The following is a 27,801-nucleotide window of genomic DNA, read 5'->3' on the forward strand; positions in this document are numbered from 1 at the left end:
AATGCAAATATTAGGATTTGGGAATAGAAGACAAGGATCCTTGTCCATTTCCTCACCAATCAGTTACATCATCTTCGAGAGACCATCCAGCCTTTACTAAGGTGACACAAAGCCTTTCTGCATTACTGTATCTTGGCAGAATGATGCTTGGATGATTCTAGAAGAAGCTATAAGCTCCCTGACAGGAAATATTATTTATTTATATAACAATAATTTGTGGATTCTCTATTCATCAGAAAATATTTTAAAGTTTAGCAAAAGAGGGGGAGACTTGTGCCTGATTTTATGGCTATCTTTGCAATGGTTGATAAATGAATCTCATGGTTGTAAAGTGAATCCAGCTCCCCCCCCTTGACTTTTCTTGTTGTAAACCAGCTGAGAAGATCGCAACTGACACGCTGTAACTGGCATAAATACTTACCAATTGCCAAGCATTTGAATTTTGATTACTTGACTGGGGGGAAATGCTATGAAGATGAAGGATCTGTCATAAGCAGAGGTGGGATTCAGCCATTTTGGCCTGTTTGGGCAAACTGGTTGTTAAAATTCTGCCCAGTTCAGCAAACTAGTTAATCCCACCACTTGCTGGCCCCACCCACGCTCATTTTCAGGCCATTTTTCAGGCCGTTTTTGGGCCATTTTTCAGGCTGTTTTTCGGGCTGTTTTTCAGGCTGTTTTTCAGCCCTTATTTGGGCCATTTTTGGGCTGGTTTTTGGGCCATTTTGGATGTTCATTAGTAATAAATAAATAGAGAGGGAAATTGAGTCAAAGGCCTCAACAAGGTACAATTTCCCTCTCTATTTATTTACTACTATTGAACATCCAAAATGGCCTGAAAAACAGCTCAAAAATGCCCTAGAAAACATCCCGAAAACCAGCCTGAAAATGGCTGAAAAACAGGCCAAAAAATGAAGATTTCAAATCTTCAATTACCTCTCTTGAAGCTGTACAACAATCTGGATTTGAAAGGGGAAGAGAAATTTTTAGCTTGTGTGGGTGCACATTTCAGACCTCTCAATACCTCACATCCATTGTGCTTTTTCCTGCCTCGCTGCACAAATCTTCTAAACATTTCCTGGCAAACACAAAGTGAGCCTTCACCCCAAAGCATATTCCCCCTTCTCAATTTGGATTATTACACAACCATATGAAATAGTATAAAATTGCACTACTAAGCACAGTAACACCTGAACTATAGCAAAACCTTGTGAAAAAAAATGATATAAGTTTCCATACCCAATATATAGATTATGTTGAACAAATGTAATGTCTTTGGGTTGATTTAAAGCCAAAATATGAAAATAAAACAAGAAAATGTCAAAAACTTGAATTGCCATAATATTGTCTTTCTAAAGTCCCTGTTTCCTTCTTTGCTCCAATTACAATTTCTGTACTAATAAACTTCATGTCCAGTTTTAGAACCAATTCTGAGAAAATAAGCTTGAAAGAGGGTCAAAAATCCTTCCACCCACTTGGACCTTTTCCTCATATCAGTACATCAGTAATGGGGTAGGGTAGGGAAGGAATCTTAAGTATCAGTGTAAAGTTCCTTTTTTCCAGTGATAACAGTTCTAGGATAAATCAGATCAATAATAATGTCTGTCCATGTATCTCTCCTGCTCAGCTTTTCCTCATTATCTGACTATTCCAGAATATAAATAAAGACAGAGGAGGACAGTTTTATGATTGGGAGAACTTTGTGTCTATTTTTAGAGTCCCATACTACAAATAAAGAGAATGGAGGACAATTCTTGTTATTGAGAGAACTTTGTGTCTATTTTTAGGGCCAGAATGATCACAGCTCAATGATAGAGCATAGATATTGCATATTCAGGCAAGCAGAGCTGAGGAAAACTTCCATTGAGATCATTGTGAACTTCTCATAAATTATGGTCCATGAAGGTGGGGAGATTAGTGATCCTTAGATGCCTTTCTATATTTTTATGCATAAAACATGTTTCTATTAGAGTCTTCCTTCATAGATATGCTGCTCAGGATAATCTGTAATATGTTTTTTTAAGGATACCAAAACACAGATCCCTAAAAAGGATCTTAATTTGCCCATTTTTGACAGGGTTTTTCAAACTTGCAATCCTAAAATGTGTGGACTTCCAGAATTGCCTGGACAGCATTCTGGAAGTTGAAGTCTACATATCTTAAAAGTTGCCAAATTTGAAAAACATTGAACTATCAGAACATCTAGCCCAGGGGTATCCAACCTTGGCAACTTTAAGATTTGTGGACTTCAAAACGGGCGGGAAAATGAGCAGGGGCGGGGCCAGCCAGTGTTGGGATTAGCCCGAACCAGTCCGAACCGGCTGAATCCCACCTCTGCCTTTGAGGCAAGTGGCTGGGTGATGAGTAATGTTGAGTTTGCCCACCCAGTCACATGACCACCCGACCACACCCAATCCAGTCATTAGGACAGAGAACCGGTTGTTAAATTATTTGAATCCCACCACTGGTTGTAAGTCACATTTTTCAATGCCATTGTAACTTCCAATGGTCTCTAAATGAAAGGCTGTAAGTAAAGGACTACCTGATATATATATATATGAAACAGTAAAATTAAAGCTTTTCAACTATGGTTCCCATGTTTTTTTTCCCCCTCCTAGAGTTATAGAGGAACAGAGGATGAAAAAAATTTTTTTTCTCAGAGTAATAAAGTCAATAGAGAGTATCTGTATACCTCTTGTGAAAAACAATCCAGCTAGAATATCTTGGGTGTCTGATGCAAGTACTACGTAGAACTTTGAATAAGTACCCAGGGTTTCCTCATCCTTTTCCAGCTTTTTTTTTTTTAATGTCGTTTAGAGAATAGACAGTTTCATGTGTCTGCTTGTCTCTTCTGAAAAACAATTAAGTTGGGGAGTCTGGTGTCTGATGAGCAGAGATTTCAAAGTACCCCAATTTTTTTTGTTATTCTTTTTCGTCTTCTGAGTTTCAGTAATCTCTTGCAAAGATTGCCGAGAAGGCATGATCTGCATTTCACTTCAAGTGCTTTCCTCCACTACTTTTTTTTTTTTCCAGCGCAACGTATCAGCATTGCAACTTTCCATTGAAAATCAAATTGGGAAAAATCACAAGAACTTTCTGGCTCTTGAGTTTCAGATCCATCTTTGTAAGACATTTTTATCTGAATCAAAGCTTATGGAACACGGAAATTTCAGCAGGGATAAGAAGAAGTTCATTCTATTTAAAGTAAATCATTCTACGTAATCACTAATTCACCTTTGGGCCTCTTGATTGGTGCCATAACTATGCCACCTCAGTTTATTCCAGTGATGGTTAACCTTTTTGGCACCGAGTGCCAAAACTGGAGCATGCGCGCATGCTAGAGCACAGGAACCCGGAAGAGAGCAGCTGGCCAGTGCACATACGCACGGCGGCCAGATGCACTTCCAGGTTCCATCGCGCACATGCACACTGGCCAACTGGTATTCACGTGAAGATCAGCTGGCCGGTGCGGATGCGCACACCGGAACCCATAAGAGACCAGCTGGCCGTTCCACGCATGCACATGACGGAACCTGGAAGAGCAGCTGGCGTCGGCGTGCATACCCATAAAGAGGGCTCTTCATGCCACCTCTGGCACACGTGCCATTGGTTCACTATCACAGGCTTATTCTTTAGTTGAAATATTCGGATTTGTGACTGGTTTTAATCAATACAGAGCAAGCATTGTAATATTGAATGACCGTGCCTCTTACGAGTTCATAATGTAAAGTAGTACTTATTGAAATATACAGTGTGTGCATGCATTGATTGTTCAGCACTAAACCCCACACTGAATGCTTTTTCATTTCAACTTCTGAACTGACTTCTGCCCAAGGAACGGCTGGGAGGGACAAAAGTTTGTACAAATCACACAAGCATTAAGGTGCGCTCCATTGCTTCACTTCCAAGGTGACAGCACCCCCTTGCTACAGCATAGGCTTCCCTTGCGGTTGAGGTTTCCTTCTAAATAATATCTCAAGTACAATCAAGGATACTTTGATGTGCCTCCAATGTGAATGACTCAAATTCCTGGCAACACATAGCGACAGGAATGCTTGAAAATGAAGCAAAAGACTCTTCAGAATGCTATGAGGAAAGCAATTGGCACTTCGATTCAGGTTCTGTCAAGATTCTCAATAGACTGAGGAGGACAAAAAAAAAACAAAAACCCAGTAACAGTTCATATCATCACCCAGATCTCGGAAAGACTTCAAAATGATTGGACAATGCCGATGCCCTACAGCCATTCAAGTTTGGATAGGCTTGTATCTCACAGGTCTTATGCAAATTCTTATTCTTCTGGGATGGATCTGCCCATTCTACTAGTCTTACCACATAGCTGTCTTCTCTGTATGTAAATGCCACAAAATTGCATATGTCAGCTACTGGGGGTAGCATCAAGTGGCTTCTGTGAGGCTTCCTAGTGGTTTCGGATCCAGAGAAGACTCATTTAGCTGGAACGTAACAGTATGACATGCCCTTCAAACTTCCTTTGGGGTCAAGAAGCCACGATGTGATCCATGTGCACAGTCAAAAAGAAGCATCCAACCTCAACAAATTTCAGATTTTTGAACTGATCAGAGTCTGGGGTAACTGATCCTCGTGCGCACAATTTGTCCTAAAAGTAATGGTTCTCTTAAGGCGACAATTCATTATGGGAAAGGACAACGTAAAATTACCTCTCACTGTCAAAATTTGCTCTTCATGACTTTCTTTTAACTTTCTAGTCTTTGGTTCCGGAGTAATGCCACTGAGACTATTTCAGAATAAATGATTTAAAAATTATAAGGTGCATGTGTCTGCATGTATGAACAGAGGAAGGCAAAGGAAGATCTATATGCGTAGTAGAAATCAGCTATGGGAATATTCTTTTAATTTTAAGGAATTTTAAAAATAAAATTAAAATTAAAGAATTTAGTTTTAAAAATAAAACAGGAGTCTTCTTGCCAAAACTAAATGTATTAATAATTAAAATGATATTTATTTAACAGACAATTCCCCTCAGAAGGTTTGTGGGTGGTGGTGATGGGGGGCATTTAACGTGAGGATTTTTTCATTTGAATTATTGTGATCAATATAAATATTATTTCTAATAAAATGCATTCCTCCGTTTAAATAAAAAGCCAATTGTACGAGCCAAAAACAAGTTAGTATGGGAACATGTTGACGTTAGGGGCCTAAAGTTTTTATTTTAATCTTTTTTTTTTTTAAGTCACGTTTCTTTTTTAAAAACCCTTGATATTTAAACCCAAAAAATATGTAAGAACAGTGCAGCCGAATCTTCCTCCACGCAATGGTCCTCCTTTTCACAGGAGAGAAAGATCAAAGATAAAAGCATAAAATTTCATAGCCGGTAGATATAATCTTGTCCAACTGCACTTGCTCAGGTTCTTGCAATTAGAGTTTCCCCGAGAGTTAGCTGTGCAGCTTCTGCTTAAGTACTTTCCACAAAGGAAAGCTCTTAATTTCCCCAAAGCAGACAAACCCGCAGTCTAATGGCTATTATCCTTTGGAAACATTCCGCTAAATCATAAGATATAGGTGTACCATTCCTTGCTTTTTTAGGAATATTTTAATCTGCCGTGTATGCAAACCACAAGCTGATCTATAGACCCTTCTGATCCTAAATTGCAGTATTCCCAAACAAAAGTAACTTCGGGACTTGTTTGACAGAAGATCTTTACAACAGAGTTCAGGCAAATACAGCCACCTACACAGAAATGCATGAAGTCTTACACAAGGGCCATTAGCGATGTGCCAAAGGTGTCTCTGCTGTTACAGGAGCAGATGAGGACTTCAAGATTGTAGCCCTGAAAAAGCACATAGGGAGTAATGCCACTGAATACAATATAGTTTGAACTACCACCACCCCTCAAAAAAAAAAAAACCCTGTATAAAAGGAAATGCAATTTAGCAAATGGGGCTTCAAGGAATAGAGAACTGAGTTGTGACCTGCTTAACTATGGAATACCTTACTATTGACCATCCTCAGTGTCAAATATATGTGTTATATGCAGATTACTTGTGTCCAATCCATTAAATGTGCACAACAAAGACTTTAGCTACAGGGACCTAGTACCACTCACAAAGGATCACCTATGGACCCAAGTAAAGTTAATTTATTGTAAGGTGTCTGTCCCACTTCACAAGTTTGCTCCCAGTGCCCAACACACTGAAGACCCTAGACAGCTCTTGACAGATTGAGAAAAAGAATACATATCTGACATATTTTGGTAATGATCAGAATTGTAGCTGCTTTCCTTATATTTGACTAAGACAGTTGAGTAGCCAGAGTGTAAATATGCAGTCTTGTGATTATTATGCTCTCCTTTTATTTGCTTTCTTACTAATGAAACAGCCTCCTAAAAATAAAAAAAGGGAAAAATGTTGATCCCTTCAAGATCTTTCTCTCTGACAAACTCTCTACATCAGTTCTGTGGTGTTATGTTGACTGGAGTAGGCGTGTCACAGAAGACAAGTTGCTGCAAGGCACATCAAGCGTTTGAGTATCCAATTGTCTCAAATTCTGTGCCAGGTTCTTTCCCAAACAGATAAAAGGGGAGGTTTCCTGCTCCTTTATATCAGAGAGGTTCTGCCTTCTTCTTTCTCTGCTTTCTCTGCAGTGCTGCTTATCATTCAAAACTTTCTTCATCTTCTCTCTCCAAGCAAACCATCATGACAAGTCGTGTTTCCTATCGAGCATCCTCCGGAGGAGCTAGCAGAGGCTTTACCTCCGGGTCTGCAATTGTTGGTGGTAGTGGTGGTGGGAGAGGCAGTTTCAGCTCCTACTCGGTCTCTCGAGTTGGAGGAGCAAGAAGTGGAGGGGGTGGCAGCTATGGACTTGGTGGATTTGGCAGCCGAAGCCTGCACAACATAGGCGGAAGCAAACGAATTGCCTATGGTACCGTTTGTGGAGGTCTAAGATCTGGTTATGGTGGAGGATATGGCCTTGGAGGAGCTGGTTTTGGTTATGGTATGGGTGTAGGTGGAGCTGGAGCTGGCTATGGCATGGGTGGAGGTGGAGCTGGCTATGGCATGGGTGGAGGTGCTGGGGGCTTTCTGGTAGGTGGACCAGGTTTTGTAAGAGGTGGTCCAGGTTTTCCAGTTTGCCCCCCTGGTGGCATCCAAGAAGTGACCATCAACCAGAACCTTTTGCAACCTCTCCACCTTGAGATTGACCCAGAGATTCAGCGAGTGCGTTCTCAAGAAAGAGAACAGATCAAGACACTCAACAACAAATTTGCCTCCTTTATTGATAAGGTAAGAGGGGGTGATTTTACTTGAACTTTGGGGCCTCTAAATTTGAAGTAACCCTTCACAAACTTAAGTCACCAATCGAGTGGCTATTTATCAGTTGTCTTTGGGTGCTCTCTGATAAGGTCACATCTGATATAGGCAAATGAGCAACAACAGGCAATTACTTCTAATATTGTCCAAAGTCATTGCCACCATCAAATTGTTCAATTAACTTTTTTATTCTGAGGATGAAGGGTCATGTAAAATAACAGAAGGGCTTCTAGCCCAAGAACTGATGAAAAGTAAGGCCCCAATTATAGACAATTTAAACATCTTAGTTTCAAAGTCAGCAATGCCATTCTTAAATATTACAGTGTTGAGAATAAAGCAGTTATTTCCTCTGTTTTTCTGGATTTGTGTGCTTAGTTTGTATCCTTTGTGGAATACACAAATACCAACCCTAACTGAGGCCAATTTATCAAAAATATGTTTTAAAAATAGATGGCACAGATATGCTAAATGCTGAGGCCAAGAAAGGATGCTTCATATATTCACCGCAGATAACAGAAGGAATTCACACCCAAATTATAATACCGTTATTAATCTAGCTTGCAACTTAGCATTTTTTGGGAGGGGAGCATGACATGTAACATTCTATCATTGCTTTGGATGTTGCAATCTCATTGCCATGTTAGGGGCTCTCTGCACACTATAGAGTGTGTGTGATTTCACTGAAGCTGTGGAGACTAGGTTACGGAGGATAAAAATATAATTGCTAAATGATCGTTCTGAAAAGTATATATTTTTAACCTTAATTTTCATGTCACTTGGAACAACAGCTCCGTTCCCTGCTAGCTTTCACAACCTCCTCTTTGGCCCCCATTTTTTTCCCCTTCCCTTTTCAGCCTCCTTTGCTATTTTTTGTCCCTCCTGAATTGCTGTTTTTGATTTGTTCTCCTGTTCAATTTGTTCTGCACATGGTTGACACCATCTAGAGATGTGGAACTTTGCGGGGCTACATAAGAGGCATAATGGTTTTCTGCTCCAAGGCGCTGCCAATCTACCCAGTGAGAAGGGACAAGAGAAAATAAGATGGGAAAAGCCATTCAGGTTTCGTTTAAACTGGAGCATGGGCCAAAGTGGCCGGAAAAAGGCTTCCAGGAACAAGCAGGGTGTGCACCCATTGATCTCTTTCCCGGAGGAGTTCGCTCCACTGAAGTGTTATTTTGCTTACATGCCTCATTTTCATGTCTTTGTCTGTTCCATCTTGCAGGTCCGATTCTTGGAGCAGCAAAACAAAGTCCTTGAGACGAAATGGGAGCTCTTACAACAGCAAGGGACTCAGGTTCAGCGACTCAACCTTGAGCCCCTTTTTGAGGGATATATCAACAACCTCAGGAAACAACTTGATTCTCTAGTAAATGAACGGGGAAGACTGGACATGGAGCTGAGGAATATGCAAGACATGGTGGAGGACTTTAAGAACAAGTAAGCAGTTTTCCATTCTATTCCATTCAGTCTAACATATTGAAAGGGCTGAAATGGGCAAGATGGGGACCAGAGTTGCTTAGGCTAGACTGAACCGTTATGTAAGGACTGAGCAGAATCTCCATCTCTCAAGGCTGGGGAAACAATGGCCAAAAATCCATTGGTTAAAAACATTAAAAAAACAGGATAAAAACAACAACTCCAAAACAGACTTTGATTTCTGTGTTCTGCCTGATTTCTGCATGAAGCAGTTTATGTAGGATAGTTATAAAGTTTCCACTGTAAGCAAGTTCCTGACTCTCTGGAGATCCAAGACTTATTGCAGTGCCTGCGTCTACATAAAAGATTGATATTTCTTGCTGAATATACAGCCCCATCCCATGCAATTCATTCCAAAGGGGCTTACTGCCAGATACAGTAAATGCAAAGAATCCGATACTAATTATCTGAATGCATAGAACAGCAAGCATTCTCTATTCACCTCAAACCATCCAATGAGCAATATGAACTCATTCTAGTGGGAAGAACCCTGTGCATTTGCACTGCATTCCTATCACAAAACCTGGATTTTGGGTTTAGGGGAGAGGTGGGCAAATGTGGCTCTTTTACAACCTGTGGACTTCAACTCCCAGAATTCCCCAGCCAGCTTGGCTGTCTCAGGAATTCTGGGAGTTGAAGTCCACAGGTTGTAAAAGAGCCACATTTGCCCACCCCTGGGTGTATGGCTGTATAGGTTTTTAAGAAATGAAATAATGAAATGAAATGAAATCAGATAGCCAGATGGCAGACAACGCCCCTCCTTTCCTTTTCTAAAACATTTGAGAGTTTTGTTTCACCTGTGATTTGAACCAAATGCAAGTTCCAAGGCAGGTGCTTCCCAAATCCACATTATTAACATATTTATTCAGGTTGATAAAGGCTTACATGGAGCTGTAATTCTTAGCCGTGAACCTCATGCCTAACCAAATTATTTATGTTCTTAGAAGTCTAGAAAAGCTTTGGGGGACTAAATTTTGGTTATGAACATTAGTGAACATTATGTCAGAATGAGATCAACAAATGCTAACTACTTCACAAGTATGCAATAGCTTGCTAAATAGCAAACAGAAGTAGAAAGGGGACAAAATAGATTCCGCTCAGTAGTTTGCAACCCTATAGCGAAGTTTACTTTTTTTTCATCCTCTCCCTTAATCACCCAGCTTTCTTTTCTGTGTAGTTCAAACTAATTCAGGTTTAGAAATCCACATGCTCAAAGGCAAAACAGATTAGGGCTGTGGTCTGGCACCAAACTGTTCAGAATTAATCTGCAAACCCCCCCCCCCCCGTCCTTCTTTTGTTCATTCCAGCCCCACCTTTCCTGCCGGATAGTTTGATTTGGCCTGATGTTACGAGACTTCACAGAGGGATGCCTGCAATGTACAAGCTTATCTTGGCAAACCCTCACAAAAGAATTGCAAATTAAATTACGCACCGCTACAAATTAAATACTTCACTTAGACTTTTGCACAACTGTATATCTTTATAACAGTCTCTCTTGTGGCCTTTAGGAGCATTCTACAAGCTATCTGCCAGCTAGCTGGTTGGGGTGAACATTCAGGAAGGAGATCCAATCTATCTGATAAGAATGTTGAATATGATGTGTTTCCCCTCCAGACCTGTGGGTTTTAAATTCATGTCAGCTATACTTCTTTGAAATTAAGATAATGTTAGATATATATACCCCAAGTAGGTAAAGCATGCAAATCCGCATCAAATATTTGCAATATATGGCTTCAAAACCACTATTACTGAGCCAAGGCATAAGCATCAAAATTGGGGCAAGCATTTGAACACTTAAGGGCAAACTACACTACCACTGTGTCTCAATTTTATAGCAGCTATAGTCATTATGATTCTATCTATAAAATACTGGGAATTATAGTGTAGGCTGCTTATTGATATTTTGCCAAACCTGTTCACCAAACTACATTTCAGGGTTCCCATTGGAAGAAGGAATGTTAAACCAATGTCAAATGAAGACCTTATGAAGACCTGAGCTTAAAATGTGGCATTCAATTTCAAGTCAAAGATGGTGTTTTAAAATTGCCCTTGCGTTTTAAAGCCACATCAAAATTAAAGATAGGCCAAATTAATGGATCACAGTGATGTGCTTATTGAAGCACACTCTTCTCTCACTAACTATAACGAAAAAAGAAAAGATGTACCTGAAATTCTTTGTGCTTGCCTATGAAAATTGTGTTTCTGAAAATATATCATGAATGAAGCAGCTGGAGGAATTCCAAGGATTGATCTTCCAAAAACAAAATAGGTTAACTTTCAAAGGAATAATTCAGTTGGCGTAGACTACGAAGATTTCTAGAATGCACTGATAAGATGTGGATTTATATAGTCTTATATATAGTCTGTCTGAAGTAATGTTCAGTTCTCATATTGCAACCCATGCATATTGCTAATTCTATTATTCGGTCCTCTTGTCTAACAGATACGAAGATGAAATTAACAAGAGAACAGGTGCAGAGAATGAATTTGTGGTGCTCAAGAAGGTAATTGATTTGCCTATGATATTGGGGTCTCAATGAGATGAAAAAGAAGGTTTGAATGTGTTGAGCCAAGCAAGTTTGCTTTCTGCTCAAAATGCAACAGACTTTTCTTCTGTTTTGTGCAGGATGTGGATGGTGCCTACATGAACAAGATTGAACTTGCTAGCAAATCAGACTCACTGAATGATGAAATTGAGTTCCTGAAAGCACTGTTTGAAGCGGTAAGTTTCCTTTATTACATTACATTATCAAAGTTCTATTTCTAAATTTAAAATAAGCTCTAGGTCTATATTCAATCAGAAGACTAGAGAATTTAGATCTCAATGTAAACCTACACTTGAACCTTAGAAAAAGCCTTAGTAAATCTAAATCTAAATCTAAATCTAAATCTAAATCTAAATCTAAATCTAAATCTAAATCTAAATCTAAATCTAAATCTAAATCTAAATCTAAATCTAAATCTAAATCTAAATCTAAATCTAAATGAGCCGCGGTGGCACAGTGGTTAGAATGCAGTACTGCAGGCTACTTCTGCTGATCACTGGCTGCCAGCAGTTTGGCAGTTCGGGTCTCCCCGGCTCAAGGTTGACTCAGCCTTCCATCCTTCCAAGGCCAGTAAAATGAGGAGCCAGATTGTTGTGGGCAATAGGCTGACTCTGTAAACTGCTTAGAGAGGGCTGTAAAGCACTGTGAAGCAGTATATAAGTCTAAGTCCTATTGCTAAATCTTCTACATCTGATTAAAGGCAGAATCTTTCCAAGATCTGTTAATTGGAAGCACTTGGAATTGAATATGGCATTTTATATGTGCAAGGCATGAACTATGGTACTACCAGAGATCATGGACTATATTATCTCTCATCCCTTTAATTAATTCTCTTATATTTCTATTTGCCATTAAGTAGACTATAAATATATTGGAGGAAGAACTTAAAAAATGCTACTGAAAGCAAATAAAGGTTATTTTTATTAACAGAAAAACCAGCTCCCTTTCAATACCAATAAAAAATATTTTAAAAATATTTTTAATCCCGCCTTTATTCTTTTTATAAAAAACTCAAGGTGATGCACATACCTAATATTTCTTCCTTCTCAATTTTCCTCACAACAACATCCCTGTGAAGTGGATTGAGCTGAGAGACACTGAATGATCCAAAATCACCCAGCCGTTTCATGCCTAAAGTGGGACTAGAAGTCCCGGCTTCTAGCTTGGTACCTTAACTTAACCACTAGACCAAACTGAATGTATTCAACATTTTACATATCACTCTGAAACTTGATAAATTCTCCAATTTGAAGTCTCCCATTATGGATATTTTCTTCCCCTCACCACTTCCCCTTACCCAGTTATTTGTTAGCACATCAACTTAATGCAGCAGAAAGATATCAGTGTAAAAAAGCAAAATCTTGTCATTAAGAAAAGAAATAAGCAGGGGGAAAGCTATATAATACCATTTTCTTAACAATGCTAAAAGAATGAGGAGTTGGAATTCCTAAGATGATCATAGCAGACTGATTTGTTGAAGCTTGTTGTGTATATTTCTTAATGTTCCACTGCAGGAAATATTAGATCAGTTTTTCCTTCAGAAAGGATATACTCCCAAAGATATCTTCCCTTCACCAGTTTTTACTTGCTTGGTTATATGTTTGAAGAGCTGACTAAATGTTTAGGCAAGCAGAGACTTAATGACATCAATTATCACATCTTTGGCAATATAAACTCAATTTCCTCCAGCTATTCCTGGATCAAGACAGAACTATATTTAAATAAGGGACCTCCACACTTCAGGGATGTCTAGTCTGGACTTGATGCGAGCAAGCAATGGAAAAAAATATCCACCCCCTTCCTTGGCAACTTTTCCGAGTGAAATTAATCACTTTGATTTGGAAACATTTATGAGTTACAGAACATATTTTGACTGAGCTTGGATTCCATTTATTGTGAATCACACCTTCTTTCACTAAAATTCCTAACTCTAACAAAAGGCCTTACTAAGAAAACTAAAGGGCTGCTACAAATTGGAATGTAAATTAAAAGGCTTCAAACAAAATTGAATTAGGATTTCAGAAAGTTCTCTACCCCCGTTAGGTACTTAGTCCATTTTTCTTTCTTTCTTTTTTTTTATTGAAAAAGTTTTTCAAATACAGATTTTTTCCCCTTTTCCCCCCCCTCCTCCCTAAACCCCCCTCATCCTCCCCTCCCCACGTGGCTTCTCCAAAATAAAATCCAAATTGATATCAGATTATATAATACTTTACCATCCTTTTACACCACCCCCCATATGCTAACCATTTCTTTCTAACATTATTATTATATCCCCCCTATACTATACATTTCAAAGCAACCTTCAGCTATAAAATTATATAATAAATCCTAATTTGGCATTTATTCAACTCATAATCTACCCATTTCCTCCACCCCCATACATATATCTCTTAATTCAAATCTTTTACGTATATTAATATCTGAACATAACATCCCTTTTCCTAAACTAAACAATCAGTAACCTAACCTATCTCCACCCATTTTCCTACAGGTCTACCATACATAATATTTTTAATATCTTTGTTCTTCTGCCCACACCACACCACTAAAAGATAGTTCCATATATAAATAAAATCCTCAAATAGTCCATTTTTCCATAACTGCTTCAACAAGAGCATTCTACTTTTGCCCAGGTGTCCAGGTGACCTAATTTTTGTTTTATTTTTATTTTTTTGCAGGAATTATCTCAAATGCAGCAGCAAGTATCAGATACCTCTGTCGTACTGTCCATGGACAATAACAGAAGCCTGGACTTGAATAGCATAATTGCTGAGGTCAAGGCGCAGTATGAAGATATTGCCAACAGGAGCCGGACTGAGGCCGAATCATGGTATCAAACCAAGGTTAGTAACTAGAATAATAAATTCATTAAAGGTCTAGAGCAACTTTCAATAATCAGGCCACCTCCTGATTGGTTGGACTACAGTCCCCAGGATTCCCTGCACTAGAGGGCAGCAGGCTAGAAATGTGTTGTCTTCCCATCCTTGACAAAATTATGCCAGTATCAATTGTGCCGGTGAGTGGCGCTGCCCTTCCAGGTTTAATGGGCAAATGAGAAAGAAAGAGACTGATGCACTCGGATGTATTTCCCTGCCTAGGGCGTTTCCTATTGCTGGAGAAGCAGCCATCAATCACACTCCAGAACATGTGGTGGCTCAGGATTGGGTGAGCGTAGGCAGGTGTCTCAGGTGAAAGGCTTAGTCCCCTTTCAAATTGTCTGAGGAATAAATCACAGGCACATATATGTGAGCTGGGATCAGTGGTGGGTTGCTACCGGTTCTCCCCAGTTCAGGAGAGCCAGTAGAGAAAATCTTGATGTGAGAGCGAACTGGTTCGCTCCGACTGTCAGCTGGGTCCTCCTGCCCGCCCCCGTGCTATACCTACTTTTATTCCTTCGTTTTTAGCCCAGCTGTAAGGCGCGGCAGAGCGGATTGACATGCCTCTGCTGTATTGAATTACAATGCGTTTGGGCAAAGTGCAAGTTTGGTGTGTGTACGAGCAAAGCGAGCCTGCACACGCCAATTGCGCGCAAAGCACATGCACAAAGTGAACCAGTGGTAACACCGGTTAGAACCTACCACTGGCTGGGATAGGCCATTTCTGTTTCCCCCAAATCCTTTGGCAGGAAAACAGTGTGGTTATTGGAGAGCGGGAAGGGAGGTGAAGTGAAGTGAAGTGAAGTGAAGTGAAGTGAAGTGAAGTGAAGTGAAGTGAAGTGAAGTGAAGTGAAGTGAAGTGAAGTGAAATGAAATGAAATGAAGTGAGAGGGGAGAGCAGAGCAGAGCAGAGGAGAGGAGAGGAGAGGGGCTCTAAAAATAACTGCATTGACAGGTCACAGACCTGGAGAGACCTGGGTCCAATGGAGAGAACTCTTTAGTCCAATGCTCCAATGTTGTTCACCAACTTTCTTTTGCATCTGGGACTTGTGAGCTGGATGCAGCGGATGGGTGGGTCCCAAGACCAGAGCAAGGAGAGACACTCCCCCCTGCTTCCTTGCTTTTCCCCACCTGTTGCAAAACTGACTTGTTACAGGTACAGAGCATGTGATAAAGCAGGAGGAGGGTGAGAAATCTGCTCCGTCCTCTTTCACCGTGTCTTTGTGACCATCAGGCTAACATTAGTGTGGCTTCCTTTCTGCTCATTCATTCATTCATTCATTCATTCATTCATTCATTCATATCTTTATTTATTTATACTTATCTCACTATCTAGAGTGCCTCTGGCTGGTTTACAACAACATAAAAGCATAAATATAAAAGGATAAAAAGTGTTAAAATTAACAATAATTAAATAAAAGGTTAAAACCCCAAAACAGGGTAACAGGATGGTACAGCAGTAGTCCCCTTTTGTCTATCATTCAATCAGCTACTTTCAGCATAGTGTGTCCCCATTGGGGCCTCAAGCCATCAGGCAGAGCCAGGTTTTAAGGCCCTTCCAGAAGGTCAGAAGGGTGTAGACAGATCTCACCTCTGGTGGGAAGATGTTCTAGAGGGCACGGGCCATGACAGAGAAGACTCTTCTCCTTGACCCTGCTGGCCAAACGACCTTGGCTGACGGGATCTTAGGAAGGCCAAGACATGTGTTCCCGAACTGCAAGCTTCAGGCCTAAGCTTGTGATCCTGACTCTAAGTAACTTCATTTCCTAAACCTACAAAGAGTCCCTTGAAAGAACTTTTGCCCCCACATCAGTGGTGGGTTGCTACCAGTTCGCCCCGGTTCAGGTGAACCAGTAGCGGAGGCAGCAGGAGGCTCCGGCCACCCGCCTGGATGCTTCTGCACATGTGCAGAAGCGGCACATGCATGCCCATGAGTGAACCGCTAGCGACGGGTTTTAAAACCCGCCCCTGCCCCACATAATAGAATGTCTTCCCCAGCCTCTGTGCTCGGGGTCATTTTCCATCTCCTGTGTTTTGATGATACCATTGTTTATTTCTGAATGTCAGTATGAAGAACTACAAGTGTCTGCTGGGCGCCATGGCGATGACCTTCGTAACACAAAGTCAGAAATTTCTGAGCTTAATCGGCTGGTCCAGAGACTGCGAGGTGAAATTGATGCCGTGAAGAAACAGGTATTTTAATGGATCTTGCCATTTAGTTTGTGAGAACGGACTAAAGAATAGGCCCTTTGCTTTGCCAGAGCAGATTTGTACCACTGATAGGGTGAATAAACAGTTTTCTGAGTACTAATTTAATCCCTTGCATACAGAAAAGAAAACTAGGGAGAAAAGTACTTTAAATTATTTTTCATGATAGTGAGTTTTTCATGAGGAAGCACTCCTGAAGCAGTATATTTTTTTAAAAAAGGGTTTAAGTACTATTTGGTTTGGCTTCAAAATATTGGTAGAAGAAATATTGAGGCAAGTATCACTGGTGAATGAAAAAAAGGAAAGAGAAGCAAAGAGAAAGGAAGGAAGGAAGGAAGGAAGGAAGGAAGGAAGGAAGGAAGGAAGGAAGGAGGGAGGGAGGGAGGGAGGGAGGGAGGGAGGGAGGGAGGGAGGGAGGGAGGGAGGGAGGGAGGAAGGAAGGAAGGAAGGAAGGAAGGAAGGAAGGAAGGAAGGAAGGAAACTAGCAACAGTTAAATATATTAACTGAAATTCAAGCAGTTGCCATTTCTGGTTAGCATTAACTAAAATTAATTGATTTGAATGCCAGTTACTGCTAACCAGAAATGATGGCCATTCAGCATTCAGATGACATAAATAAAGAAAAAAATATGGACTGTGGTTAAACAGCATGCATTACAAGAAATAAGTAGGAAGTATGTGAGGTGCCATTATACACACCAAAGACTATGTCTATGGAGATTCCCAGTCATCCAGGTCATAGTTATCCCAAAGGTGCTTTTTCAAAAGGCAACCGGACTTGTTTTTTCTTTGAAAACATTTCACTGAAGAAATGGAACTGAAGAAGCTTCTTGGATGAGAAGAAAAACGTTTTTAAGGATAAAACAAGTCCAGTTGCCTTTTGGAAAAGCACCTTTGGGGCACCAAAGACTAGCACACTCAAAAATTCTCCTTTTTAAACAATATGTTATTCTAATCATAACCACATTTTAGTCTTTCTTGTACTCTGTGGGATTTTGCTAATGAATCCACAGATAGTACATCTCTCATTGTACAAATGTTGCAAGGTATCTACACAATCAAGTTGAACAAGTTGCAGTTAGTTGCTTTGCAATAGCTCGTAGGCATTGCAAATTAAACCAGGAATCCCCTCCTTCATCTTATTACAGCATAGACAAGCAGGCAGACAGGCAGGTTATTATATAAATTATTCCACACCCTAATGTGTTCTAAAGGAAGGTAGCCAGGCAACTACAGTGAGCCAGTTTTTCCATATTATTAAAATATTTTTGTTCTTTTATCATCCGTCTTAAAAAAAAAAAATCAATGATAGATCAGCAGTTTCAACAGCTTCTTTTGGAATTATTCCATTTATATCTATCCGGAGGCATTATTTGCTCAGAGCATGATAAATAACAGAAGCTTTGTATATAAATATAAAAATTATCATGCAGTTGTTGAGAACAAGTTGCAAGTGAAGTTTTATAGAATTTTGCCCAGTTCTACCGTATTGCATGAGACAGATCTGCTTTCGCAATAGCGGAGTTTGCATATTCGTCTTTGCTAACTATGATTTTAAGCCATAATTGGCTGAATTTCCACATTATGCTAAGGCATAAACTTCGAACTTAAATGGTTCAGGTTACACAACACATTGGTTCAAAAATGAACAATCACCTTATATATTGCTTGTTTCCAGTGTTGGAGAAAATCTGAGCGCTTAGTCCCATTTACGGAAATATTATTACAATGTTGGTACACTGAACTACAAGCATTTGCTTTAGATGCAGATGTGCACTCAGCACCTATGTGTTTTATATACTAATATTGGTAGTATACAATAGTTTTGTTGCACAGAAGTATGTTTTGTCTTTAAGAAGAGATTTTCAAGTTACAGGCAGGAAGAGATATTCTTCCTGAATTATCCAGAGAGAACCTGTTGTAACAGTTTTCACATGAATGGCCTCCAATAACAACAATAAAAATTGTTATACCCATTCCCAGTGTGCCAAACTTCAGGCAGCCATTTCTGAGGCTGAAGAGCGGGGTGAACTTGCCCTCAGGGATGCTAAGCAAAAGCTGAATGAATTGGAAGAAGCTTCACAGAGAGCCAAACAAGAACTTGCCCGGCAACTCAAGGAATATCAGGAGCTCATGAATGTCAAACTGGCCCTGGACATCGAGATCGCCACCTACAGGACACTGCTAGAAGGAGAAGAAATCAGGTCAGTTGAGATTTGGTCGGTGGGATTTGGGGGTTCTCCGAAATGCACAGAATCTTAGCTAGAGGTTCTCCCGAACCCCTGCGAACCCCCAGCAGCCCAACCCTGCTTCTGCCCCAATATGTGACAGCAGTCTGTCAGTTGTGACATTTGTGCTGTTACATTATGAGGCATGTTTCATCACTTGCCTCTAGACACAGGTTGAGTTCATATTACTGTCATTGCAATACTCCTTTTTATATTAAAAATGTGGTAATTTTACTGTAAGTTGAAGCGTTAACTCCAATTATTACATTGCTTTTTAGACTGCAAGAAGGCGTTGGAAATGTCAGCTATTGTAAGTATCGTCCCTATTTATAGATTTGTGCGTGCATGATTTTTTTTTTTAAAGGGGCCTTGACATGCATTTTCTCTATAGAAGTCACAGAAGCAACTTAATTTTCTTTCTCTCCACCCCTCACCCACTGTTGTTTTCCAGCTGTAGTCAGCAACACTACTACCAGTGGATATGGTGGTGGAAGTGGCCTGGCCTTGGGAGGAGGACTCGGAGGAGGACTTGGAGGAGGACTTGGAGGAGGACTTGGAGGAGGACTCGGAGGAGGACTCGGTAGTGGTGGTGGCGGCTATGGCATTAGCTGTGGCAGCAACTATGGAGGAGCCGGTTTTGGTTCAGGGTTCGGCAGCGGAGGTGGGAGCTGTTACAGTAGTGGAGGAGGTCGCCATTCCTCAGGTGGAGGAGGAGGTTCCAGTGTAAAAATTGTATCAAAAACTAGTACAAGCAGGAAAACTGCCTATTAAAGTCGGGTCCTCTCCTCCTCCTCCTGAATGACAATTCGCATAACCATGCTCATCGTGCCTGTCATGTAAATAATGCCAAGGGAAAACAAAACCACAAAAAAAGCGCTTTTCCTCTCTGACACTTTCACCTTTTCCATCAAGGTCTAGCTCTTAACATTCACTTGGATATCTGCATACAAATCCAACACACTCGATCTGTTCCTCTGTTGGAACTTGATCTATCATGGCTGAAACACCTGGCACAGCTTTAGCAGGGAGGCCACAGTTGATTCACAGAAGGAAATGCAAACCCATTAAGCAAACTGTTTGTGTAATCGTTTCAGAAAGGTTGACAGTTTGGCGGTTCAAATCCCTAGTACAGGTCTCCTGCGTGAGCAGGGGGTTGGACTAAATGACCTCCAAGGTCCCTTCCAAGTCTGTTACTATTAGATCAGTGAGAGGGCTGTGAGCAGATATTACAAAAAGAATGTCTACATTTGGACGTTACTTCTATCATTGCAGCATCAGCTGTTCAATCAATATCAGAAATCTTAATGGGTGTAAATCTTGTGCCAAACATTTCTCTAACAAAACCGATTTCTGCAACCTAGCCTTATTCACCTACATCAGCATCTTTTATTTTGTGCAAGAGACATTCCAGTTTGCCAGTTATTGTACTCCTGGACATGTCCAAAGTAAGAGTGGGGTGGGGGGGGGAAACATGCATACAACCAATAACTGTAAACACTTTCTTGGTTTCTTCGATACATTGTGTTAGCTCTGATATAAAAACAGATATAATGAGGGTTTCTAGACTGGCAAACTTCATGGACTTGTCTCATTCCAAACAACATTTCTGATCTTTTCTCCTTTTTGAGCATATTCTTTGGGTTTTCAGATGGAGTCTATATGAAGCTACAAACTATTTTAACCATGCACTCTTCTACAGAAAATTAGCTTTGAGACACAAATGATCTGTTACCTTGCAATGTTATGCAATGTTATGTTTCCACACAGGGTGCTTATGTATGTTTTCACAGATGAGTACTCGTTCTCATTCTTTCTCTCTTTGTCACCTCTTTTCTTCCTTTCTTTAATGTGAAAGCAATATTGGAAAAGGTGATTGTTTCTGCTGCTGCTATTTTATGAATTGTAATGCTTGATTCTACGCAAGTCTGCATGACAAATAAAGAGCAATTTTAATTTTTGAACGTGCTGTTTTCTGTCATCTTTTCCCCTGAAAATCAAGATAGTTCCTGATCTACTAGAGGTATTTCCACACCATATTTATCTTTAAAAAAAAATAATCAAGCATTCCCTTTTAGTATGCCTGATTTGGGCCAATCCCTATATTCCAAAGAAAGCAAGCAATAAAGTTTAATTTTTTTTCCAAAATCCTTAATGAGGCTGCATTAGTGTGAAAGGTGATTTGAAAGAAATGTTACAAATGTCATGCAAACACCACACACCCATTATTCCTTAAGGAACTCATTCTTTTCTCAGGGCAAAAACCTCACAAAAGATATGCTTCTTGAAGTGATGGACCCATTAAAGGTGCAACTTTCCCTCCCCCCAAAACACCAAGGAAGTCTGAATAACAGAATAACAGAGTTGAAAGGGACCCCCGAGGTCTTCTAGTCCAACCCCCTGCTCAAGCAGGAGACCCTGTACTATTTCAGACAAGTGTCTGTCCAGTCTCAAGTCTCTGGTGATGGAGCACCTACTACTTCTGAAGGCAAGCCGTTTCATTGGTTAATTGTTCTCACTGTTAGAAAATTTTTTCTTAGTTCTAGTTACCCCCTCTTCTTTGTGGCAGCCCCTCAAATATTGGAATACTGCTATCATGTCACCCCTAGTCCTTCTTTTCACTAGACTAGAAATATGCTATTCCTGCAACTGTTTTTAATGTGTTTTAGCTTCCAGCCCCCTAATCATCTTTGTTGCTCTTTTCTGCACTCTTTCCAGAGTCTCGACATCTTTTTTATAATACGGTGGCCTAAACTGGATGCAGTATTCTAAGTGCGGTCTTACTAAGGCTTTATAAAGCAGTATTAATACTTCACATTATCTTGATTCTATCCCTCTATTAATGCAAGCTAGGATTGCATTGGCTTTTTGGCTGCTGCTGTACACTGCTGGCTCATATTTAAGTGATTGTCCACTAGAAACAAAGTCAAATTGAAAAAGGTCAGGCTAATTTAATTGAGAAATGCTGTGCTTATACTGTATGAGGTCTGAAGCACTTCTAAATTATTTTCAAAGCATGCCCAGCCCCAATCTTTACTGTGCTTATAGAGGTATTTGAGCTACTATGTTTGAGGGAATGACTTAAGGGTACTTAAATAAGACAATGGCAAAATTAAGTAATTCTTTATTTAAAATACAGGATGTGCTTTTAATAGCTTCAAACGTGAAATATTATATAGTGGTTCTCTCACTGCAAGCTTATTCCTCAAAAGTGCACTTGATGCATTTTTCCTTGTTTAACTATCATATTCATATTATCCCAGGATGTTATTCGGGACTACAATATACATTCCCTGATTAATTTAAAGCCCTTTCTAGTCTCTTTCTGCATGCCTCCTTAAGGTCCTATTTTCAGTATGAAGGGCTATTGAATAGGATTAGGATTTGGTTTTCCCTGTGTGAAAACTAGGAAAGATCTCCACTGATATGAAAGGCAATGTGGTACAATAATCAAGATGCTGCATTAGAAGTGGAGACATAGGTTCTAGACTTCTTCCATAAGAATGGAAGCCAGCAAGGTGATTTTTGGCCAGCTACTCCTGGTGACAAGATGACTAATAGATATACAGACATGCATATACATACATACACCCACGTATATGCCATCGTATCATGCACCTGATACTTTTTGCTCTGACTGCAAACGAAATACCAGCAAACCCTGCCATTTTATAGACATGCATATATGGTATTAATATGGTATATCATATTATATGGTATATCAAATAATTTATATTTGATCCGAAATGCTTTATCTAATTGCAATACTCAGTCCTGTAAAGTAGTGGCCCCAAATCTTTTGGGCATCAGGGACCAGTTCCATGGAGAAAGGTTTTTCCGTGGACTGGAGGCGGAGTGGTTTTGCATTCTTCCTACACCACGCAGATGGAGCTTTGCTTGTTTCCACAGCTCAGTTGCTGGCATGCCACGGACCGCTGCCAGTCCATGGACCAGGGGGCTGGGGACCCCTGCTGTAAAGTAATTACTAGGGTAAGATGTGGTTACAGTAAAGGTATCAGTAGATGTATCAGGTGAAGAGATGTGAAAACTCTTACCGTATTTTTCGGACTATGAAACACACTTTTTTGTCTCCCAAAAGGGGGTGAAAATGTCTGGGTGTCTTATAGACCAAATATTGCTGAAGCCGCGCCCACCCACGGCTGGTTTTTTTTTTGCCTCCGCACATCCCATTTAGGGTTGCCAGGTCTGCTTCCAAAAAATAGCGGACAAGCGGGGGGGGGGGGTGTTAAGTAGTAAAAAAATTAAAAAAAAAATTACAATTAAATTATATATTTTCTTACAAACATTTTAACATGTATTAAAATAATCACTTCAAAACTTTACTTACAAAACTTTACTTACAATTCAAAACATCAAATATATTATTATAATAATATGTAAAATATTAAATTACCTTTTAATTTCATCATAAAGCTTTTGAATAAAAAAAATGTCCACTATTTTGTGAAAAAAAAAATAGTGAACATAATGTGAAAAAAACGGACTGTCTGCTCAAATAGTGGACACCTGGCAACATTAATCCCATTTTTGGACCTTTTTTGGGCCTTTTTCAGGGCTTTTTTCAGCTCATTTTCAGGGCTTTTTTGGCCCAGTCTTTCTTCAGCCCATTTTTTGGCTTTTTTCAGCTCGTTTTAATGCTCTTTTGGACCATTTTCAAGGCTTTTTTCGGCCCGTTTTCGAGGCTTTTTGGGGGGGACTTTTTTTCAGAAAAAAAACAGCCTGAAAAAAGCCTTGAAAATGGCCTGAAAAACGCCTCGAAAATGGACCAAAAAAAAGGCTGGAAAAGGCCCCAAAAAAGGCCCAAAAATGGGGCGTGCAGAGGCCAAAAACTTTTTTTGTTGATTTTCTCTTCTAAATTTAGGTGTGTCTTATAGTCAGCTGCGTGTCATAGTCCGAAAAATACAGTATGTCTTTTATTAGGTTTATAGAAGAAATAATTTTATTGAGAACAATTTGTAGATACAAGACCCCTGCCCTCTTTACATTTGACTGGAATTCTGGCAGATCCAGTATTGCTCCCAAGGCTTTCAAAGGAAACTTTTCCAGCCCTGCCCATAAATGCCAGAGACTGAATCAAAAATATTCTACCTTTACTAGCTGGGAAATCTCTACCTGTGTCAGCTTCAGTTCCCAAAATCCCATTACCAAAGTAGCTATCACTAAGAATTCTGGGAACTGCTGAATAGAAAATACCTACCTTAGGGAAGAGCATTCTGCATGGCCTCTTACTTTCTATCCTGATACATGTGGAGATAAAGTCTTTTTAAATAAAAAAATAAATTAAAGTTCTTTGCAGATAATAATCAGCATTGTAGTAAAACCTTAATGCCCTATAAAACAGATATTTAGCTGATTTTACATTCAAATATTGATTCTTCATCAGGAATATTTTTATAATATATTATAACAAGCTATAATAGCCTTAATATTTGATTAAGGCTATTATAACCTACAACAATAACACATAGTGGGATAAAATTATGAAGAGGAGGCTAAGATTAAGGTAAAGGTAAAGGTTCCACTCTCACATATGTGCTAGTCATTCCCAACTCTAGGGGGCGGTGCTCATCTCTGTTTCTTAGCTGAAGAGCCAGCGCTGACCGAAGACGTCTCCATGGTCATGTGGTCGGCATGACTAAACGCCAAAGGTGCATGGAATGCTGTTACCTTCCCACCAAAGGTGGTCCCTATTTTTCTACTTGCATTTTTTACATGCTTTCAAACTGCTAGGTTGGCAGAAGCTGGGACAAATAGTGGCACTAGGGATTCAAACCACTGAACTGTAGATCTTTCAATCGACAAGCTCAGCATTTTAGCTACTGAGCCACCGCATTCCTTAGGAGAAGAGGCTAGTAAGAATTATATTTAGAGCTATGAATTCAGTAATTGTTGTTAGACAATGTTTCCAATACAGAAGAAAAATTGCACTAAGTTAAAAATGGTGAATTCCTCATAAGAAAATAAAAAACTGGAGCCTCAACCCCACTTCTAATTAGAAGGAGAAGGATAAAAGAGCCACCAAGATGACTTTGGAGAAACTATGCACAGATCATTAGCAAAACATGAATTCAGCCTGAGAAGGGAAGAAGGTGTTAAAAAGAAAGTGAAAGTTTTCATTTACTCCCTTTAGTATAAGCGCTGCCAGGCTTTCAAGATCCTGTTCTTATATATCAATAATGGTGAACCTATGACACATGTGATATTTTAGGTGACATGCCAGCATTTGCCAACACTGACAACAGTTATTCTCGAAAGCATGTTCCATTCTCACATGATTTTTGAAAATTGTGAAAGACCATGGAAGACCGTTCTCTGAAGCTGGTTCAAGAATGAATGTCTCGTGTGACCCACTGCAGGCCGTGGGGCAGGGGTGGGTTCTACTTATCTTTACTACCGGTTTGCAACAGGATCGCGTGCGCGTGCTTGCTTCACATGTGCAGATTAACTATGATGACATCCAGGGCAGTGGGCGGAGCCTCCCGCTGGTTTTACTACCAGTTCTTGTGAACCAATCCGAACCGGGGGCAACCCACCACTGCCATAGGGCCAATTAACAAAAAGAGAACACTGACTGAAGGTAAATGGCGCATGGCAGATCCTGAGAAACACTGGGTCATGGAGGTGATAATGCCATTCCCCAAGGCTTGGATTCCTTGGGGACTAATATGAGTTGGACTTTTTGAGTGGCAGTGGTGGTGTTAGGAGTGAAATCGAAGCCTGTGCCTCCACTTTAGTTACAGCCTCGGTATCACCGCTGAGTGCCTCTGTTCAGGATAGCCTAGATTGGGGGGGGGAGAGGGGGAGAGCAGATATAGAAAATTGTTAGTCTTTTGTTGGGGGGGAAGTGTCCTTGTGATATGCCAGCAGTCATTAGCCCTTTTCCTAATTTTTGAAACTAAGTCTAAAAGGTTTGCCATCACTGACCTATATCAATAAAATAGAATTCTAGTATTTTTTGTGGCATCTATTTTCTGATCTGGTGTAGGAAAAGAGCAGGCAGAGCTGGGGGGGGGCAGAGTTAAGCGAGTTATCAGCCTAGAGTTCCCACAAATAATAATAATAATAATAATAATAATAATAATAATAATAATAATAATAATAATTATTATTATTATTATTATTATTATTATTATTATTATTATTATTATTATTATTATTATTTATTGGATTTATATGCCGCCCTCTCTCCAAAGGACTCAGGGTGGCTCACATCAAACGAAACAATCCCAATAAATACAAATTAAAACAGACTAAAACAGACTAAAAACCAATTTAAAACAGTAGACCCCATCAGTCCTGGCTAGGGCGCTTAAACAGCCAGGTCTTAAGCTCATGGCGGAAGGTACAAAGGTCAGGGGCCAGCCGAAGACCCACAGGAAGTTGATTCCAAAGGGTGGGCAGAGAAGGCTCTACCCCTGGGGGTAGAGTAGGGCCCTGAATAATCTGAGTCAGGTCCATGGCTGCCATGGAAGCCATGAACTCCCGTGCCACCCCTGACCCTCCGCCCAGGGATGGCAAATTAAAGTCCCCCAGCACAATAAGTCTGGGGAATTCCACCACCAGCCCCGACAGAGCGTCGAGCAGGCAGGGCAGGGCTGTCGCTACACAGTTGGGAGACAGGTACGTAATCAACAGGCCCAATTGTCCCAACTGTCCCTGAGGGCCCCATCTCATGAGGAGGGTTTTGCATCCGTCTATCTGAGGAACAGTGACCTCCTGCGGTCTTAGGGTCTCCCTAACAATAACCGCCACCCCCCTCCCCTCCCCTGGGCCCTTGGCCGGTGCAGCACACGGAAACCTGGTGGACAAAGTTCAGTCAGAGGGACAACCAGGTTTCCGTAATGCAAGCCAGGTCCGTGTTTTCCTCCTCGATCAAATCCCGAATGAGGGGAGCTTTGTTGACCACTGACCTGGCATTAAAATAGACCAGTCGGAACCCAAAGTCGGGTGAAACCAGGAGGGTCGGAGCACGGCACCGCTCAAAGATAGTGGAGACGAGCTCCCAAATGCCGATACGGCCCTCCGTTCATCCACCTGCCTCCGTTCCCAATCGCAACCGGAATCAAAGCTCCCACCCTATCCCCTAGGGTCCTCGGAGGACCCCGTCCCTCTTTCCCGCTGTTGCTCCCCGTCCCCAGCCAGGACTGCAACTGACCCAGAGGAGCCCCCCCAGCAACCTTCTGGCAATCACAACCCACCCCCCTCCCCAAACCCCTTAAAAATCTCTTTAAAAAAACAATATAGCGCCCACTTACTATGTCCCCTAAAATCCTTAAAACCCTTGTGCCACCTCTCAGGGTCCCAGGAGATTAAGGTAGATCCCCGTCATTAAGGTAGATCTTTGCAAGGCCCACTGGCCACACCCAGGAATGGGGGGAATTTCTCAGGGCGACCAAGTCCGCGATTGTAAAGTCATCCTCAGGCATAGAGATGGGAATGTCCATGGTAACGGGGCATATCAAGATCACAGGTCAGCAGTCCAAGGTCAAAAAGTCCAAAGTCCACCCCAGCAATAGGGGTCTGCATTCCCAAACGCCCTCTCACGGCAGTAGGAAAATAACAGGCAATGGTAATCCTCACCGCCCTCTCACCGCAGCAAGGTTCCTAGGCCAAGTGGAAATCATCCGGGTGGGATCCACTGGTCATTGATGCTCTCCCACTGCAACACGACTTGGTCACACAGCAAGTCCACAGCCACCCTCTCATGGTGGCAGGCAACTACACCCAAGGGACTGACCATTATAGGGCTGGAGAAAAAAGAAGGGCAAAGGCTCTTGATGCCATAACCAGTCCAGACGGTTGCAGCAAAGACAGTCAGCGGGCTAAGGCAGCAGAGATGGACCATCCAGGCAAAGCTTTCAACCGCCTGTGTCCCCCAGCCCGTCCCAACCAGCTCTGATGGTATAAACAGGCCTCCAGAATACCTTCCCTCCACAGGTGGGCCAGCAAACTCCGGTCTGCAACTCCACGGTTGCAAATGGTCTAAGTCCAACTCTTCTTAAATTCTGTTAACCATTATCTGGTGCCAAGTTAGTATTTAATGTTAGTTGACAAAAGTCTTGTGTACGTGTTTGAATAATAAATCTTCTTAACTGCAATTAATATATGGTCTTTGCACCTGACGCCTAGCCTACTTCAGAGGCCTAACAGGGAAGCCTGTTTTAA

General features: G+C 40.8%; 1 protein-coding gene across 1 annotated transcript; it reads left to right on the top strand.

The window, feature by feature from the left end:
* Positions 1 to 6,624: 6,624 nt before the first annotated feature.
* Positions 6,625 to 20,579, top strand: LOC139312801 (keratin, type II cytoskeletal 5-like). Its single transcript, XM_070937894.1, has 9 exons — positions 6,625 to 7,257; positions 8,507 to 8,721; positions 11,204 to 11,264; positions 11,387 to 11,482; positions 13,985 to 14,149; positions 16,250 to 16,375; positions 18,374 to 18,594; positions 18,897 to 18,928; positions 19,070 to 20,579. The coding sequence occupies exons 1-9, from the start codon at positions 6,673 to 6,675 to the stop codon at positions 19,387 to 19,389; spliced, it is 1,821 nt and encodes a 606-aa protein (XP_070793995.1). The 5' UTR covers positions 6,625 to 6,672; the 3' UTR covers positions 19,390 to 20,579.
* The last annotated feature ends 7,222 nt before the right edge of the window (positions 20,580 to 27,801 follow it).

Source organism: Pituophis catenifer, unplaced genomic scaffold (genome assembly GCF_029215685.1).
Source record: "Pituophis catenifer annectens isolate HBS135680 unplaced genomic scaffold, rPitCat1.0.hap2 SCAF_2, whole genome shotgun sequence".
NCBI classification, from domain to species: domain Eukaryota; kingdom Metazoa; phylum Chordata; class Lepidosauria; order Squamata; family Colubridae; genus Pituophis; species Pituophis catenifer.

What these genes read in the sequence shown, in the direction of transcription:
- LOC139312801 (XM_070937894.1), top strand. Translation starts at nt 6,673, where the DNA reads ATGACAAGTCGTGTTTCCTATCGAGCATCCTCCGGAGGAGCTAGCAGA. An exon ending in GTGGAGGACTTTAAGAACAA is followed by an intron (nt 8,722 to 11,203) that starts GTAAGCAGTTTT and finishes CTTGTCTAACAG; the next exon opens with ATACGAAGATGAAATTAACA. An exon ending in CTAGAAGGAGAAGAAATCAG is followed by an intron (nt 18,595 to 18,896) that starts GTCAGTTGAGAT and finishes ATTGCTTTTTAG; the next exon opens with ACTGCAAGAAGGCGTTGGAA.